Genomic DNA, 19,839 nt, shown 5'->3' on the forward strand with positions numbered 1-19,839 from the left:
AGTTTAGTTGGAAAAAGTTGAGTTCTTAGTTGGAACAAATGTAGTTTTGATAAACTAACTTAATAGATTTTTTAGGCGTACTTTATTATATTTTCAGTGAAGATTTGTTAGCTGCTATACATAACCTGTATTTATTATTAGTTTAAGGCATTAAAATAACAGAAGCGGTTTCAATAAATCTTATTCTTATCATAGCTTAAGGCACTCTACAACAAACTAATTGAAGATTGCAAAAGTCAGTTTCCTTCATCTAAGTAATCGATACATTCAACAAGTATGTAGCATCTTGCACATCTTGTTACAACAAGCCAGTTAGCGGTTACAAGTGCATATAATAGTTACGTCTAGTTACACGTACATGCAATCTAAACAATAAATAAAGACAATACGAGGCATGACCTCATTCCGATCATCACTCGTTGATCAAATGTGACGCATCGTGAATTTTAATTGTTGCGAGACGTTGCGTCAATCATATTACCAACTAGACGATTATGAGCATACCTATTCAAATTGCGCTAATTGAATATGTTTAATATCTGGTTTGTTTATAAACTGCACCGTAACTAGTTTTCTAGATTCATATATAATGTATGTCTGTAATTAACTTGATGTATTGTCATTGCATTTTTAGACAATTACCCCCGATTTCTGAGGTACATTTAGCGGTAGTTTATCTATACAAACTGTCACTTTTATATGAGCTCAAATGCTATTGAATAGATAAACTACCTCTAAATGTATCTCAGAAACTGGAAGTAAGATGTTTTAATGTTCTTGCAAAAATGTAAAGTAGTATTATCTTCTTATAAAGTAAAAATATAAATGCATGATTGTAAATATAGCTGCAGACATTATTTAATTTCAATACTGTTGCTACAATCTATACTAATATTATAAAGCTGAAGAGTTTGTTTGTTTGTTTGATTGTTTGTTTGTTTGTTTGAACGCGCTAATCTCAGGAATTACTGGTCCGATTTGAAAAATTCTTTCAATGTTAGATAGTCCATACATCGAGGAAGGTTATAGGCTATATATCATTACGCTACAACCAATAGGAGCAGAGTAGCAGTGAAAATTGTTACAAAAACGGGGAAAAATATGACCCATTCTCTCTTACGTGACGCAAGCGAAGTTGCGCGGGTCAGCTAGTAATAGAATATACCGCTTGCCTAGTTAATAAACGGCGTAATAAATCTCGAGTAATAATTTTCGATGTATAGATAGAGTCAAAACAACAACAGATATTGTTTCCTCCCACGGCAACTACACATTGTATTATATGTAGCTAACATACATTAATATTATCTATTATTTGATGTTTAATAGTTATTAATATTTCTTCGACGTAACAAATAATTTTCGATGTGTGTATTCTCAATGTAATTGAGACTGTCTATTCGAAGGATTTGTGTCGAGTGTTTCGAGTTTTGCGATTCCCAGAAAAATATCCATACTAATATTATAAATGCGAAAGTAACTCTGTCTGTCTGTCTGCTACTCAATCACGCCTAAACTACTGAACCAATTTGCATGAAATTTGGTATGGAGATATTTTGATACCGAGAAAGGACATAGGCTACTTTTTACCCCGGGAAAATGACGCATTTCCCGGGAAAATTCAGGTGGCGAACGAAGTCGCGAATATTCAATATTATAATGACACTGAATTAACAAAATTCCGTTGTCATGGCAACTGTTTTAATGGCGGATATGCCTTAGCGCGATTTCGTTATATTAAGAGATATAAATAATTTTGAGAATATTTTTCGTGAAAAAAAAAACATATTTTATATCATCACGCTACGACCAATAGGAGCAGAGTAACAGTAAAAAGTGTTACAAAAACGTGGAAAATTCTGACCCATTCTCTCTTATGTGACGCAAGCGAAGTTGCGCGGGTCAGCTAGTACTTTTGTAAACTTATTAATACGTACTTAGAAACAACAATTTTTCACGTTTTTTTACGTTATGCCCTCGCACCTACACAGTATTTTTCTGAATCTTTCAAATACTTTATTTTACTTTTCAGGTCTACATCTAGTTTTAAGCCCGGCAGGTCTTACTAAATTAGTTTAACAAACAGATGGAGACGCTCAAAGACGTCGTCAGTCAGATAAATATTAAATGAGGACCTAAGCATCGCCTTCGCAACGCAATCGGTAATTTGTAGCCGCGTACCTGTGTCCCGGGGCCGGGGAGGACGAGGAGCGCAAATCGAACAGTGCGTAGAGTTCAGATGCCGGTTATTATTGGTACGGGACAATATGCATGACCCAGTGCCGTTTGGTTTAATATTCAAGTGTCGCGCGTTCGCGGCGCACGCCTCGCTGTAATAAAAGCACGCTCCGACGCTTAACGAGCCCGACCGATGAGCTCCTTCGTATTTCAAACAAGGCGACCCCGTACGTGACCGCAACGAGCCAAGAACTTAATTTGTGCAGTAACAAGGAGATTGTGAATTATTGGTCGCGCTAATGCTCCTGTTTGAACACGGACTCCGATGTCGACGCACAGATACGACTCGCTGTTACACCGAAACTTACCCTCCCTAGCGAACTTAGTCCGTCCGTAAGATCCTTATAAATTAATTTCACTTGATTACTGCCAGCTTTAATTTAGTCGGCTAAAAATACTCCCGGCGATAAAGAAATTCCAGACTAGGAAATTTAAAAATTCTGTCTCCGAAAATACGATACTTGGAAAACTTATTAAATAGATACCTAATTATGTAATCAGATTCTTTCAAACAAATTATTTTGAGCAAAGAATATCTTCGTTTAAAAATTCACTTTCCATTTTGTCCTCAGAATTGTAGACGAAGTTTGAAGAATTCAAACGTGACCAACATTTTAGACAGAAATTATTGTCGTTTCTGTAGAATAAGCAGCAATCGTTTTAAAAGTAGAGGGCCCACCACTGTTCTGTAATACAAGAGTGAGTGCTAACATTGAGTAGTAAGTAAAGAGTTAAATAGATGCCCGGCTAGCAGTTTCCAACTCAAACTTCTCAGGGTGCAAAGAAAGTTATCAGCAATCGAGGGGCCATTGATTGCGCACAAAGAGCCTTTCGTCTTGCGACATTCGAGTTCGATTTTCCGCTCACAATGCGGGCGTCGATTTTCGTCTTGCATTCTGGATTATACTTCCACGGTCCATTCGGTTTGCACGACATTGTTCGGCATTCTCTGTACAGCCTTACACCCTCAACTCGTAACTCTACGATATAATATTTTTTAGAGTACGCGGCATTATTTCTCTTTGCATAACAATATCGCAGAATTAATACATTGCTAGGATTCATAAAGCTTTAGGGTGCGTCCGTTTGGCCAGCCGCCAAGTTGTTCGCACAATACACAATAAATACCTACTATGGGGACTACTCTTAATTACTTCACTCGCATTTACAACTATACAGCTTGAAAGCCTAGATAGAGTGTATAACATATGAAAACAAATACTCCAGCTCTGCGATGAAACGTAAATAAATAAAACGTACCTACACCTACTACTACCTACAAATTGTTCGAGTGCAAATACTTTTCACTAATTAAAAAAATAAACGCGTAATAAAAATTCCTCAAAATCGTGTAAACGAAAAATCGCTAGACCGATGTAAAACCGGATGCATGAAACTGCACGGATAATTAACCCTCACGTTTTAAATTTCCTTTTTGGACTTTAAAACATCAAACGGGAAGTTTTTGTCCTCTTTGGTCGGCGGACGATCGTCGGTAATCCGAGGTGCAAAAGCGATAGGGAGGCTGTGCTCAGCGCATTGGAAAACAGTTATTCAATGTGCAACGTCTCTGTTTGCGTGGTCAGTCCAGTGTACTCAGCCGGAGTTGACCTCACTCTCATGTGTTCTGATTTATAAAGCTCCAGGATGTCGTAAAATGTAGCCGACTTTAAGTGTCATCACTGAGTTATAATAACGATTAGAGCTGTCTCGTGTTAATGTCAAATTAATGTTCCAGATGTTAGGTTTGATAAAAATATTTGCGCGCACTACATCACGATTTAAATCATAAATCATTTTAACAGTACACGTTCAGATACTTAGTTCTTTTCGCTTCACTGAATATTTTTGCGAGCGCATTCCAACTGATATTGAATAGTTTCAATTACAGAACACATAATAAGCTGAAGAAACTTTGACACGTTTATGAAGAAGGTAATATCAGCAGGTAAAATTAAAAGCGAGAGTTTCGCAAAGCGTTACCTAAAAATTGTTTTAAAGCCGTAACACGCTCCCGTCAAAAAGCCAAAATCGACCAACAAATTCAATTAAAAGTTTTCTACGAGTAACTCAAACCGAGGAACATTAGATAAAGCTCGATTAATTATTACTCTGTTAATGGACAAAGGCACCTCTTTGCAGCGGCCGGCAAACAAGATTCCAACTGAACTAGACAAAAGCTTGAACGTAAACACCAATCGCTCATTGAAGCGACCCGTAAACGCGAAGCTCGGAAAACTATCCCTCCTTTTTCCCCGTTTAGTTAGAATATATCTATCTTTATCGTTCTGTAAGGGGAAATGCGGGAGCAGCTATTTGTTTTTACAGTCGAGCGCCGACGAACAAATTAGGTGGACAAACTGTTGAAACGGTCGAGGTGTCTATATTCCACTCTGCGGAAATTCTTCTCTTAAAATCGTTCCAGAGAGAATGTCTCCTCGATTGAACTCGAGCGAGGTAATAATTTTCTCTTCAGTTCCCATGGAGATGTTCCTTCGATCTGCGTATTATTGGCAGATACTTAAAGGATTTTCAAGAACGAGAACGATATCGTTTATATGAATATTCTTCTTTCCGATCTTTTGAGACTATTTTTATTACTTGTCTAGTTATTTACTTACTAGCTAAGTTATTGGATTCAATATAAACGTGAATACAGATCAAATAAGAATAGAATAAATAATAAAAGATTTTTGCCGCTTATAGGCGTTTAAACAAGAGATTTATGACTGGAATACCTAAAGTGACTTGAAAGAAATTTACTGTACTGAACGTGAACATCTTTTGTAGAGATCTATAGTAATTTATCTGTCTGAATTTACTTAAGTAATTTAGAGTTTCGGAAAACACAAAGGGGATAAGAGGGTTCCGTCCTATGTTTGAGGGTAGTTTAACTAATTCATTGTGCGTTTCGGAAATAGACAAAGCGTAAAATGGAATGCCATTGGAACAGCGTAATAATTGACCTCCATGTAAATTTATGTAGTTCGCTTCAGAGAGGCTTTAGAGTTCAACAATTTACATTTCCTATTAAACTATTGTAATGATATTATGTTTCTTAGTTTTGCATAGCATTCTATGTGTGAATTTTATGACCAAGAATACAAATTGTTCAAAATATTTCAAGATCAGATAGAACATTTTCTACAAAGTTTAAATTGAACCGTCTATTTGACGTCTCAAGATCGAAATTACCCAATTATAAAAAGAGCCCCAATTTCTTCGACCGCTGTAGAACAAAGATACAGCGAGGATAAAAACTCCCTGCTTTGTTTGGCTTGAGCACAGCCGACGAAAAATACAAATAGTCTCCTACAATAATGTTTATGAGCGTCCTTTCATTAAATTTATTGTAACAGAGTTGGCACTTCCACAGATAAGCACTGCTTACCTAGAGATTGAAGTACACAGTCTGAGTTGTAACTGAACTTTACAAGTACTTTTAATAACGGAAAGTTAAGACTTATATGATCAATTGAAAGTTTATGAAACAGAAAGCTTATTTTAGCCGCTTTCGAAGTTAAGACAAATGTTTTAGAATAGTCTCAAATTGAAGGGAGAAAAATAAATATATAATCAACAAGTGTGACATATAAACATTGGTGAACATTATAACTCCTGATATTCGGAGTTGAAACCACGTTGTGTTGACGGGCAGGGGAGTTGTCGCGTAACTTTGGCGCACAAAATGTGAACGTACCGTGGAACAAAAAGTAGTTAGAGGTTTCAGGAAGCCGTAGCGGTGTTGTCTGCGAGGCCCGATAGCCGGCTACCGCCACGTATCATCCAACTTGTCACACGATCGCCCCGGATACGGCGACAACGACCGATCGATGTATTTATCATACACTCAGTAAGTGTTTTTGTCAAACTGTTTAGATTCTATCGCTCCGTACTTCTGTTAAAAGTGATGCAGCTTCATTAATAGCGATGACATCAACTCTGTTTATAAGTCTATTTTTAGTTTTATGAGTACTTGAGCTTGCATAGCGTTAAAAGACAGCATAACTAGGCAGCCAGTGATAATCTGATCAGTAGTATAATTGGCTAAGCGCTTCCTACTTCCGACCATCAAGATAACTGCAAAATGTACCGATTTTCCTCGGTTTGCTGCAGATAAATCTTTACTTCCACTAAATATTATATTATTGGGAACAAAAAATAAATAGTAGTAAAAACATCATGTTCGAAGAAGACTTAGGTACCTACTTTAAGATACATAAGTTTATTTTTAGATATCTACCAAAGTTTTTATGTACAAAGCACATGAAAGATATTAGATAACCAAATGTCTATAATTCGGGATCTAACCGAGAAAGGGTGCACGACTTACAAAGGTTCCGCTTTAGTCTTAACTATCAAAACAGGGTTAAATACACTCATTCGTATATCAACAAAACCTATAAACTTCAACAGTAAACTGATAAATTACAAAGCATCGATGCGCTCCAGCTATTAAGATGTTAGTGTAAAAGTTTATTGCTCGCAATTGTTAAACAGAAATAGACGGTGGTGTAAGGCGGCAGACTCGCCGGCGCCGGAGATGTCTGCCGGCTCGGCGGCGGCCAGACGAACGCACTCCCGTAAACCCCCCCTGAGATCACACACCAACGACATACAAATCGATCGCAGTTCTACATTACTAAAGAAAAGTTTCTACGAGACACTCGGCTCTATGAGTAAAAGCATTACAGCGAATAGTTAGCTTCATTCAATTGCTCGTTTGATGCCAATAAAAACGAAACAAAAATTACGTTATTTACTTCAAATCGCGTTAAATTAAAATAGCGAATGAAGTTTCTTTTTATAAACAAAACGTTCCGATTTCCAGAAAGTAATGAATCAACATCGAAATGCAATGCAATAAATGACTTCTGGCGCAAGAACAGTAGCAATTTCTACGTTTAAAGATCATTACTGTGCAATTGTGGACGTATTATGTGAGTACAGAGAGCTCTGAAGGCTTATGATTATACAGTGACGGAGCAGTCGGTTTCCTCTCATAGCTAAAGTAACAAGCAATAGTCAACCGCATGAATGGATGCACCTACGCTATGTGAGCAAAGGACCCTGTCTATAAACCTGCCCCACGTTCGCCGGTCGGATTCACATCAAAGCGAAGTGGGGAATCAACACTAACTTGCCAAACAATGGGAGCTGGACATGACAAGAGTATTTATTTCGTATATTCATTATAGAAAGGATTTGCGCAAGATAAACACATCAAACAATTTCGGACTTTGACAATGGTTACAATTTATCTTTGTTGTTTTTTTCACTTGATGTGTAATAAAGATGAAGTATTAAAATAATTTACCTAAGTCAACAAAGCAAGACGAACAAAAACATTTTATTTTGATTCAACCTTGACTTTAAATCTCAATTTAAATATTTAACATTTCATTTTATAATACGTTTTCCCGAATCAAAGAGTGATCAAAGAATATTATGACCGCTAACTGCGAGATGCACCTCATATTTTTAGAATTTATGCATCAATTAAATGCTACGGCATTATAATATTTCTCGAACTATTACGCCGAGCAAAAATAAAAAGAAGAGTTTGCTTTAATATCAAAGCCATTCATTACAGACTAATGCTTTAAGAATTTGCACGCACCATTTAGTTATTTTCGCCAGGTATAAAATTATACTACAGAATCTAAACACTGGATGCATCTGGAGCAGAAATGTCACATTGCTACGACTCGCGTAGAATTACTGCTAGTGAAATTATTTCACAAGTCTCAAACCGAACTACATTCATTAAAGCTTTATTGTGCTAATCTATACATTGATAGTAACTATCCGTCAAAAGTATACCTTATTTAGTTGGTAGACAACACTGAAAGAAGATAATGTAACAATAAAACAAGCTATTTATAAAGCTGTCCGTTCAGGAGAGCGGCTGAAAGCGGTGAAGCGACATCTACTCTATTTGTCTCGGCTAACACAACCGCTGCCCACTTCTCTCGTCGCGTCGCCTCCTCCTAGTTTGCGTTAAGGATTTTATCGCTTTTTCTTTAGGGTTGTGCTTGTTACTTTGTTTTTGCGTTGACGTTATGGTTTAGAAACATCCGACTTATCTTGAGCGAGTTTGGAGTTTTATGTTTTCTTGTCAACCTTTATTATCTTTAATTTTTAAAAGTTTTAATTCAATTAAAATCGAACCCTGTATAGGAAGTTGACAAACATGTAAATTATAATTTATTCACAAACTCGATTTGACGTTTTCTGAAAACAACTCGTGAATCTGCCCGGAAGTGCCATGGCACCGCGTGGCCTCTAGAGTTGCCATTTAAATATCGATACCAATATCCAAATATAATCTTTAATCCAAAGAAATAAAGGCTAAAATATAATGTTAGAAGAGAGCAATACAATCTTTCGATTCAAAATCGTCTTTGTCGCAAGGAAAATTTCCTTTTATTGTGTTAGCGAATGCTTATTGTATATCCGAACGTTTTCCCCATTGTATCAGCTACGCAGCCGCACCTCTTCGGTATTACTTTACAATTGTAAGATGACAAATAGCTAAAGCGAAACGATACATTAAGTCCTCTTCGAAAGGGGAATTGGCGCGTTCTAGTTTCTATTGTTAATTCATGAGAAACGTGAAAATGAAAGGTAGGAAGGGTCCGCATTACGGGTTAAATTGCCGCAACGATCGGGAATAATTAATTTTACTTACGTGCCAAAGGTTTTTTGGGTTACCTAATACACATAAGACTAGTGCACATTATTTATGTAAATAAAAGTAAAGTAGACTAACCTCTTCCTCAGTGGTGGCGGTGTTGACGGAGTCCATGCTTTGACAGAGTGCGAGCTCCATGTTCTTGTGTTGTGGGGAGGCGGGCCGCGGCGAAGGCTGCTGCGGCGGCACCAGCGCGCCCTGTGTCGCTCCTGCCGCCTGCTGCGCGCCTGCGCCACCCGTAGCTGCAGGGCTTTGCGACGCCTGCAGACTTTGAGCCGCCTGAAGGCTTTGAGCCGCTTGAAGGCTTTGCTGGGCCTGCAGATTCTGTTGCGCCTGCAGGTTTTGCAGCGACTGATGGGCCAGGTTCAACTGGTGTTGCTGCACGATGCTTTGTTGCACAATGCTCTGCTGCACTTTGATGTGTTGGTGCACGGCGAGCTGATGGATGGGGTGGAGTTGCGCGGGGGGTGCGGGGTACGGAGGGGAGAGACGCTGGCGCTTCACTTGCGCACTCTGAAGCGCTTCGTGCAGCCTCTTCACCGGGAGGGGGCTCTGGCCGAGGTTATCCACGGCTGTGGCTTGGCGTGCCGGCCGAGTCACGTGACTCTGGCGAGCACAGACTATTGCAGCGACAGCTTAAAGACCGCGCGCGGCGCGACGCGGTACCGATATCAGCGTATCGACAACGGCGCAACTCTACGCTCGTTGTGGTACGCGATTTTAATTGACTTATCAATTTAGACTGTTAGAGCACGACAATTCGCGAATGTTTTTTATTTTAAAAATTAGTGCTTCAGCACTATGGTTTTATTCGTATAAGTTGATCCTCTGGTTGTAAACCACTCCTGAAAAAAAAGAAAAATATGTTAAAAACAATACTTTTCATCATAGCCTGCTTATAAAATACGATACAAAAGGCAGTGATGCAACGATAACAATTTTATTGGCGTATTTTTGTTAATAAAGTTCAAAACATTCAAGTATCTTTATCTCCAATTAGGGAGGCAATCCTCTTACAACGTTCTAATAAATCGACGAGTACCATTAAGAGAGATATTTGTATCACATATAGGATCAGACGAGCTTATTATTTTTTTGCTTTATTACGTACTTCTTACTTTCTTCCTCAAGTTTGACAAACAGAAATACTTTATATAAACTTAAATTATTTAATACGACAAAACATGCTGATTTTCCAGTAGGTAATAAACAATAAGGTACATTTTATTATTTCGAATTTATTAAATGAGTAGGATATCATATGAAACCCGAGAATTATGAGAGTCCTTTCTGTTACCAAGAAAGCATTCATACCTTCGGGGGACTACGGACAAGACATTTATTTAAAGTCAATATTTTAAAGACTACACCTAATATACGAAACACATTGAGCGAAGGTGTAACGATAATCGATTAACGCTTTGCTCGGCGAATATCTAACGATGAAATTAATAAATGAATTTATTAGAAGCTTTAGAACTTCAAACACGAATCGATTTTATGCGAACAATATTTGAGAAACTCAAATACAGCGTGTATACAGAAATAATATCAGTAATCATATAACTGTCAGTGCGAACATTGTCCTATAACCTCGACTGTAAATAAAACACATAAATACTGCAATTCTTACGTCTTTTGAATTATTTTTATTCGACTGACTCATTTTTATTTCATCCTTTGCCTAAATATATCTTTGGACAAGTACAAAAAAACAGGTATGATTTTTTCTTTTGAATAATTATGAATAAACTGTTATGAAAGCTACATTCCAAATATACCACAAACACTTCCGAAGCATAATGCCTTGTCAATCTTCATTTAAAGCGCGCGGTACAGTTTACACTGTATAAAAATATAGTTATTTTTATATGTCAAAGAGTGCCGATTGCAATTGTGTGGGCTGCAGTCAACCATTTAAACGGTTAGTCATCGCAATAAACATCTAGAATCGTCTAAATTACCGACTAGACTGATGATATCTGTACTATAATTTACTTAAACGGTGGAGGTTGCTACTACGTTTATTTGTAGAACGAGGGTTCCTTTTCTTGGGACCCTTCAACTTCAAACGGAGTCTTACCAAGAAATAAACGACCCGAACGACGAAAAAAACAATGCGATTGACAACGCCGACGACAGAAACAAAGGTGGACCTAAGTAAATAATATAATCAAAGGTATCATTAGTTGTCCACAACAGACTAAGTAGCGCAATGATAAAACCGGACGTGGACTTAATATGTAACAATCACGTGTAAGACCATTAGGTGTTCCAAGGCTAATGTTTTTGCTCAGCGACGCTGCCGTGACTAAGCCACGATCGCGAGTAAAAAACTACGTATATTTCAAAAGTGATCATACTTCAACGTCCAAATTACTTTAAAGAAGTACTCGGTAAGGCCAAAGAGTATTTTTTGTACAAATTGAGGTTCCTACTGCGGTTACAATAACATAGTTTCCGAGCACAATTTAACGTTACGTTATATATTCCGAGATTTTATGAACCAAAAGTTGCGTTTTAGGTTTTATTTTAAATGTTGTTTTGTCATTTCAGCAAATCTTGGAGTTTGTTGACCACTTTGCCCTAACAGCGACCGCAGAATTACTTGATTGTGTGAAGGTAAACGTGTGAACACATCAACTTCATTTAAAAAACACTAATTACCAACATGATAACACGCTGGGAATATTCTCAAAATTAAAAAAATATCGTTAACCTTCGAATATTAGGCAACAGTATCGTCGAATAAAATCGATTACAGCTTAATAAATCGACCTTCTTTGTAACATTAACAGATTGAAATCTGTTGAGGTCTTGCTGTTCACACTCAACAAAATTGTCTAATTTAAAGATTGCAAATCTCATCCTATTAGCTCCTATCTAGGTAGAAAATAGAAAATGATGTGCATACTCAGTATTAAATGGGCACAGAGTAGATCGTGAGTCGCCAATTACCGTTCAATGAACGTATTTCTATTTAGAATTAGCCTCACAGATAAAGGCTACAAAGAAACCTCAATTTACAAGATCTGCCTTTCAATCAGTACTTCAAAGGTTGTATAAATTAAATCCTATTCTCTTATATTCTTACTTACTTTGAATTAATTTTACGAGTCTTGATCGTGATAAGCATCTTTAAAAAACAAGCAGTTAATCAAAAGGGAAAGCACAACAAAGTCATCTGATTTATTTAGTACGCGCTTAAGCAGTTCTAAAACAACTTACAACTGTTCGACAATCGCTGTCAGCTATAAAGAAGAAATAACAACATGAAGTTTTCTTTTCACTCTCCCCACAACAGTTTGTATTGGTTTCTGCAATTCTCTGACAAACAAACCGCTCCACTGTCGTAAAACTACGGAGATATATTTAAAACTTGTATATTGAAACGTGAATTTTATGTAAACGGAACATCTGACCGCTACATAATACCAAGTCGCGTAATGCTGGCAAACTCCTACGTTTCAAAAGTACACACGCGCAGAAAAGTACAAGGCACAATATTTCCTACTCCGCTGAATACTTTAATCCGGTCCTGTATTTATGCTGCGGCGGTGTCGGTAAATAAGTCCCGGCCAACTCTTACAGTTTCCATTTGTTATAACTACTAAGTCCCGGGGAGATCCCGGACTTCGACGGGACTTTATACCTACGGGATGTACAAGTTCCGAATAAGTGATAAGTAGATTGAATTGGACAAATAATAATAATACTTATCTGTCATAGTAAGACGGAGGATTAAGCGTGCGACGTAGCCAAAAGTTTTAATTAGCAAAACTTATGGATCACGTAAAATATATATATATTACATCGCTACCGAGGAAGAAAAAACTAAATAGAGCAGCCGTCTAGTCTCTCACGTAAGTGTAATAATCTTTATTGTGAGTTGTGACAGTCAGATCAATCAAAGTAATTAAAAATATACGAACTGAAATTTAAATATTTAAAGTAAAATATATAAAGTAATTAATAAAGTCGATGGATTGAGCAATAAATAAACTTAAAAGATGCTTCCAGAGTTACATGTATTGCGACTCTATGAAATATTTATTTATAGAACGTAGAAATTATTTTCATTCCATCCAACAAACTAATGAAACGAATACAGTGGCTACATGTACAGTACACAACTCAAACATCGTGTTCTATTACGAATTAACAATTACAGAAACCATTAGCGCAGCTCGTTAAAATCGGCGCGATAGTAATGAGCGAAAACAATATGATGTAATAAACTTATGCATGTGCTCAAAGATACGTATAAATTAAATTGCTACGTACACACTAGAATACAGTGTCATTAATTTATTAACCGATGTTAAATACTCTGTATAAATTATTCCAGAGGACGGTAACGTCATTATTGATAACGGAATAAAATCAATAAGCGCGCTCCGGGAACTGAGAGCATCGTTTAATTCAGCTGTTCACTCGCTTTACTCATCAAGTAAATAAACTATTTAAAGTTACCGTGTTCCGCGATTCTAATAATACATTACGCAAATCTCTATCTATATTTAGGAGCTCCGGAAGCCGTTGAAATTTTGAATAACGTGATTACAGTACTTACTAATACTAACCATACTCTGTGCCAATTACTGTTTATTAGATTAACAGTTACTTTAGACTAACTTCTCTATTGTTGCTTACTTAATCTCAACGAAATAATTACCCGTATGGGCCTTTCCCGAAACCTTAAAGTTTGGATTCTGCGGTCAACGCATAGTATTCATATTGGCTCAACAAACTCCTTTAATTTAATTCGAAAACTATGGGGTCGGGCACAAAGAAATAGTTCGGCGGGTCTGAAGGGACCCTCTCGAGGATGCAGAGGTGTAGCCGCACTTAAGTTTGCACAACTGACAAAAACAACCCTTTCATAATGAGACAGCTCAAAGATAACGTCGATCAAATTTACTACCGCGAGGGAACGTGAAAATAACTGAGTTTTTGTATAAATCGGTAACTTACGACCGTAATATTTTAAGGCCATTTAAAAATTTCATCAATTTTGATATCAACTTGACGCATTTCTGAGATTAAACCTCTTTCCTGACGTTATTATAGAGGAGTCGATAAAGAAGTTATAATAAAGTGTAGACTTAGTAACAAGTTTAAAGCAAGATCCGTCAAAGAGTTCATTTATATACGAAATAACTAAATACATTTATTTATTTGAAGTTAATTACAAAAATGACCTAGTTTAATTAGATTAATATAGTCACTGATGGACACTAAATGTGATATAATTAGAAATTCTTCTCACGTGTACACGTAACTACCGTTTTCATTTCGCTAATGATTTATTACTATAATTGTGAACGAACTATTACTATATGTAAAACAGATCGCAAAACCGGTCGCGTTATAATAAAATGTAAATGTTAATTACCCATAACACAATTTATAGCCTGGATTCAAAAAGTACACAAATATCTATATACTTAAATACCATATTGGCAAACAATCCAATACTATTTCATGAATGTGGCTAACAAAACAAGTCCATTCAATTAACTACGTCTGCCTGACGACCAATGGAGCCATTCGCGTAATGAAATTTGGACAGGAACACAAAATGCGCTGAAGCTGTTTATATGTTATATTTTTACCTCTTTTATCTGTTTTATAACGGCAATTATCACATTCTAAACGTTTTCACCGATCTATTTGCAAAATGAATTCTGTTAAAAACATCCGCGGTAAGAACTTTCACCAGGATGGTGTCTAATTAGTTACATTTACAGGCAAATTAGCGTCTTTCCGTACCGAATTCAGTCTAATTCCGAGAGAAATGAACCTTTGTTACACGCGGGCCCATATTCATAGTGAGCCGAGTGTCCCGCAAATTGAATCTAATTGCCGCAACGAAGTGTTGAATCAGACCGTCGGCCCTGGTGAAGCGGTGGCCTAAATTGCGCCTATTTACCCATTTAGGATCAGAAATTGTGAACACCCACAGACCACCTGTTTATGGAATGAAATTTTCGCGAGACGGTGACATCAGCTGTCGCACGAACGCCTTTATTAGGCGCCAGCTGCCACTATCGCGTTCTAACTAGACAAGTTCGCTTGACTTAGAATGAGTGATACAGAATAGACGGATGGAGCCTCAACAGATATTGCTCAACATTCCGTAAGGTCAAAACAATTCACGTCCAAAATATACTTTTTGGCAAGTGTGTGTTGGTTGTCCTAACTCAACACAGCCAGTAATCAAGTGCGTCTGAAAGGTTTTAATGTACATTTTTTCATTCACTAGAGACATGTGCTCGGCGCGCAATGGTAGAAACACGTCAGGCTACATTGAATTAATCACCTAAATAGATTTTATTACCGCAAATATTTACATTTGCCGTAAAGTGATGTAGCTGTAACTGAACAGTGCTCCAGTTTTATTTCAGCGGGTGCCGCGTCAGTTTCTTCTTCTTTATTTTATTTTATGGTTTTTAAGAAACGTAAAATATGTATTTCATGATTCAAACGAACACGTTTCCTTGATTACACAATTCGATCATTCAACTAGAGGCAAGTTGCTAACACGGTTACAACGGATGTCTTAAAAGTGGGCACCTGTTTGTTTGTTTTTATTAAACCCACTACTGGCTGCCTGCATGCAGTATCGGGAAATAATATTAAAATAATTTAATGTAGATATCTTTTTTGTGTAATACAGATTATATTTCACAGGTAAACCTTGGTACAACATTCTTAAATGCTTTATTTAGCTCTGCAGTAATTAGCGCATAATCAACACCCACCTGTCGATGCGAACATGAGTCAAATAAAAATCACATAAATATCAAATATTTTATTGGAAACATTTCGCTAGTCATTACACGGCGGGCCGCTGCAGCCCGTTGTGAAAGAGGCCGCACCACGGAAATCGTGACAAAGCAATATTTTTTATTGCAAATCAATGCTATCCGATCGTTTTCCGGAACACACAAAACAAATTGCTAGTCGGCGAAAATCCTATCAAAGCTATTTTATACCTATGCGCCATGCTATGCGACACGTTTTTGATGCCACTTGCCAACTATTTAAGTGCGACTATTACCTTTTAAGAGAATTGAGTACTTCTTTCTTCCGATAGACTTACTTAAAGCTTCTGTATTTAGGTAAAGTTTCAAATAACTAAATTCATCATATCGTAAAGAAAGTGAACACTTTGAGATAGCTGTCACTTCCTGTTTTTAATCACATTTGTAGATGTAGAATAAATTGAGTCAAGAAAGTATGTGAATGGAGCATTAACAAAATAATAACTTCCGCTTAAGCCACGAACATTTGAAGCAGACATCATTTTTATAGTTGCCTAGGACACACTATTTTGGTCTTACCAGCAATATTAATCTTAATCATGTGTTTTGACGATTAGTCGGAACATAAAATAAACCTATTAAGGTAACAGAAGTGTCAAGCGAACATATAGATCTAAATTTGTCCAATTAATTTAACAAGCGGCGATTAGTCGTCCTATAGAGGCAAAGCAATGACGCAACTGACACAATAGTAGACCTTGGTACAACTACGACAACTATTTCAAATGGTCTCGCCACAGTTATTAACCAACCAAATACAACCAGCGGAATAGATCAGCCGGAAAAAATCTAATAATGGAAGCGAGTATGTTGTTGTTGAAAAAGTCTTAAAACGCACAAGAAGTTGCGACAAAAAATCTCCAAGTATGATAATCAAGCCTAAGGTTGTTTCAGTGAGTCATACGTTAGACAAACTAAATATATTTACACACACATTTGTTTTAGAATGTGCATAAACTTCTGTCTAACATCAAGTTCATGTATTATATTGAATGAATTTGGCCTTTCTTGAGCTGTTTTATGACATTGGTACGATGAATAAAGCAAGGCCTTCGATACTGTCAACATCAATGCGTTTTGCAAATCTTTAAGTTACACGTGGCTGCGACTTAATACCTGGTATCGCATGACGACACGTCGTGCACTAGAAGATATTTTTCTGGTACTTACGTGAAAAAATGTAGTTCGTAAACTGAAACAAGTGGTAAGCAAACCAAATAAAAGGCTTTGGGACATAAAGTTTCAACAAAAACGTAATGATGACTATCAATGACTAGAGAAATTATATGTCTTCAGATAAAGTATTAGCACAGAAAAAACAAAGGCAACATTAAGTCTGAAGAACGCGTTTAAGAAAGAGAGATATAATTAGGAATTATCGAACATCCAATCTCGATCGAAGACAATTAGAGCTACAAAAGTATCATAATAGTACTTTGCCGTTGAGAGGAATAAAAACGAGAATCGGAAAGAAAATTCTTTCTATATTAAAGGAAAACACTTTTGTAGATCACGATCTCAATTTGATTTTTAGCTAATTTAATAATCTAAGGTAGATCCAGACCATTCGCCTTTGAAATACATTTGCTTATAAACAATTTAGGCACAAAAAATATGCTAGTAGATAACATTGTTACAAAATAACGATTCCAATTGGATTTCAAATATACGCTTCTACGCAATTTTCCTCGGATAATAAGTCGTAAACGGTACTTTGAATAAAACTTGACCAATACCGAGGTAATTGAAACAAAAAAAAACTCGGACATCAAAGTAGTAACGCCTAATGTGATTCAACTTCAATCCACACTGGAATATTCTCCCATTAACTCAATTAACCTCTCATTTCTTACGCTAGGGAGTCTAATGGTCATGCCGCTATTTTAAAGGTCATTTTCATTTATTGAGATCAATTATTGAAGCTATCGTCTCCGTTGTAAAGATGTATTACAAATTATTTATTTATTGTAGTTCTGTTTTCACAAAAAATGCTATCTGTTTTGCTCGGCGTGGAGTTGTATCGATTCTGACAATGTCTTTGAAATCATTATTCACGGGTGTATGTGTCGATCTAACGACGCTCACGGGTATTCGACCGTGACGAGGGAGTTCGCGCGTCTGCCTTGCATTTGCGCAACCATCAACCGTGAAAAAACTCATCCATTTACATCAACTTCATTCCACAAACACCAAAGCATTTGAATGCAAATCATTTGTTAAAATTTCGTACTCCTGCACTAGAAGCGTTATCTCAAGCTATGCAAAATATTTAGAAAAGAAACGCTTTATTATGATATTTCAAACTTGTATCGAGGAAAAACGTGGAAGGTGGATGCACATTTCAATTCATGGTTTATGCATTTGAAACTGCCAGGAGTAATACATTGTAGGTATCGTAGAAAATCTTCATAGAACATGATTAAAACAATAGCTGTAAATCACAAATGTACAAACGGTCCCGGATTAATTCTCCGCGACAATAACTATAGACCTTCGAGTCAGAAGCCAATTTGGTGGCTATGAATACATTAACTGTTTCTCATCATAGTGACAATGGCAAGAAAATAATTAGTTTCAAGAATTTTATTGTTTGCTTTTTCAGTTTCTTCGTCACGCAACTGAATTGCATTATGTCTAAACTGATTCAATAAATCATTGCTTCACTTAGCCGCTTTCTCAATGTTATGAAACTATTTTTATTAACGGCTATTCGATATTGGTACCTCTTTTACCTTTCGACTGAAAAATATGCGATACTTTTACTAAATAATGCAACTGTTAAAAAGTATTTTTCTTTCTTTGGGTGTATTTTGGAAAACTTTCTTCTCGATTATTTTCTCTCTTTGGGGTTGTTTTATTAAATAATTACGTTAATTTATATCTTGAACATCAACTATGTTAGAGGCATGGTAAATATCTGTTACATATGTATTTTCTCATTGTTTGGGTTCAGTACAATGCGTAGTGGTTTCAGAAAGTGCTCCCGCTGTCGATACTTGGCAGTAATTTCTACGTTGCTATTGTTGTGAGCCTCGCTTTTGTGACTTTTGTGTATCACATGAATGACATGACTACGCGTGTTTCTCATTTCGACTCTTATTTTCTTAGAAATAAAACTCTTTTGTGTAACATATTAGACTGTTACAATACACGCACTCCTTTAATTTCATGCCTCAGCTTGAATTTCAAAGTTTTAACACGGCTTTAATTCAAATCTAGTTAAAGTATGATGGGTAGATGTTTCTCTGCCGGTACACGCACCGGCTATTCGTTCGTTTACAGATTGGTTAGGCTTATCTAAAGCGGCGCAAACAATTAACGGATCATAAATTCACATCGTGACTAACGAGAGTTGCGCGCTTTAATAAAACTTTGATAACATGCAGCACTACATTAAATTCACTTGCAAAGAAACAGTGGACGCGTTACAAATACGCCGGTAGCTTTTCCAACAACAACTCCGTGGGAAATATAATAAAAGTGAAATTAACACCGCGCCAACAAGTGCATCAATTAATACGTTGCATCCGACTGCCTTTTTTCAAACAAGAGTCTCCGTTACCTAGAAAACAATAGCACATCTCACAAGCACACACACTGCATTCGTCGGAAAACGCACATGCACAATTTTCCGAACACCGATTACGGACACTGCGTCGGTCGCGTCAGAGCAAAGGGCGGCACATACAAGCGCTGCCTCTGCGCGCGATAGACTGACGGCTCTCGGGCGGACTTGCGAGCGAGCGGGACGCGCGGCGGGCGTGCCAACACTCTGCGCGCGCATAACGCCTCTCTGTCCTACGCCCGCACCTCGCATACGGTTGTCTCGCTCGCACACGCTCGAGCACACCTTTCGTTCCCGAGACAGGTGTTCTTATCCCTGTGTGCGTCCCGATATGGCTGGTTTCGTGTGTATGCGCGCTTCCTGCGGCGGCGGATCGTTTTTTATGCCCGGCAGAAATTATAAAAAGTAAATGGAGGGAAAATTAAATAAAACGTTTACAATGAAGCGTTTTCCTGTGCGCTTTCAATGATTCAGTGTGCGCTATTTTTCAGGGTGGATATCATCAGGGTAGCCGG

The 19,839-nt window shown here is 37.2% G+C and overlaps 1 protein-coding gene across 1 annotated transcript in view; it reads right to left on the bottom strand.

Annotated features, from left to right (window-relative positions):
* The window catches only part of cpo (RNA-binding protein), a 142,428-nt gene extending 122,949 nt beyond the window's left edge, over positions 1–19,479 (bottom strand). The window contains exons 1-2 of the mRNA XM_076119425.1: positions 19,322–19,479; positions 9,011–9,777 (exon numbers count right to left, since the gene is read on the bottom strand). Coding sequence (XP_075975540.1) covers positions 9,011–9,070 — 60 coding nt within the window. The 5' untranslated portion in view covers positions 9,071–9,777; positions 19,322–19,479. The remainder of the gene's footprint in view (positions 1–9,010; positions 9,778–19,321) is intronic.
* Positions 19,480–19,839: the final 360 nt, after the last annotated feature.

This window comes from Anticarsia gemmatalis, chromosome 10, assembly GCF_050436995.1.
Source record: "Anticarsia gemmatalis isolate Benzon Research Colony breed Stoneville strain chromosome 10, ilAntGemm2 primary, whole genome shotgun sequence".
NCBI lineage: Eukaryota > Metazoa > Arthropoda > Insecta > Lepidoptera > Erebidae > Anticarsia > Anticarsia gemmatalis.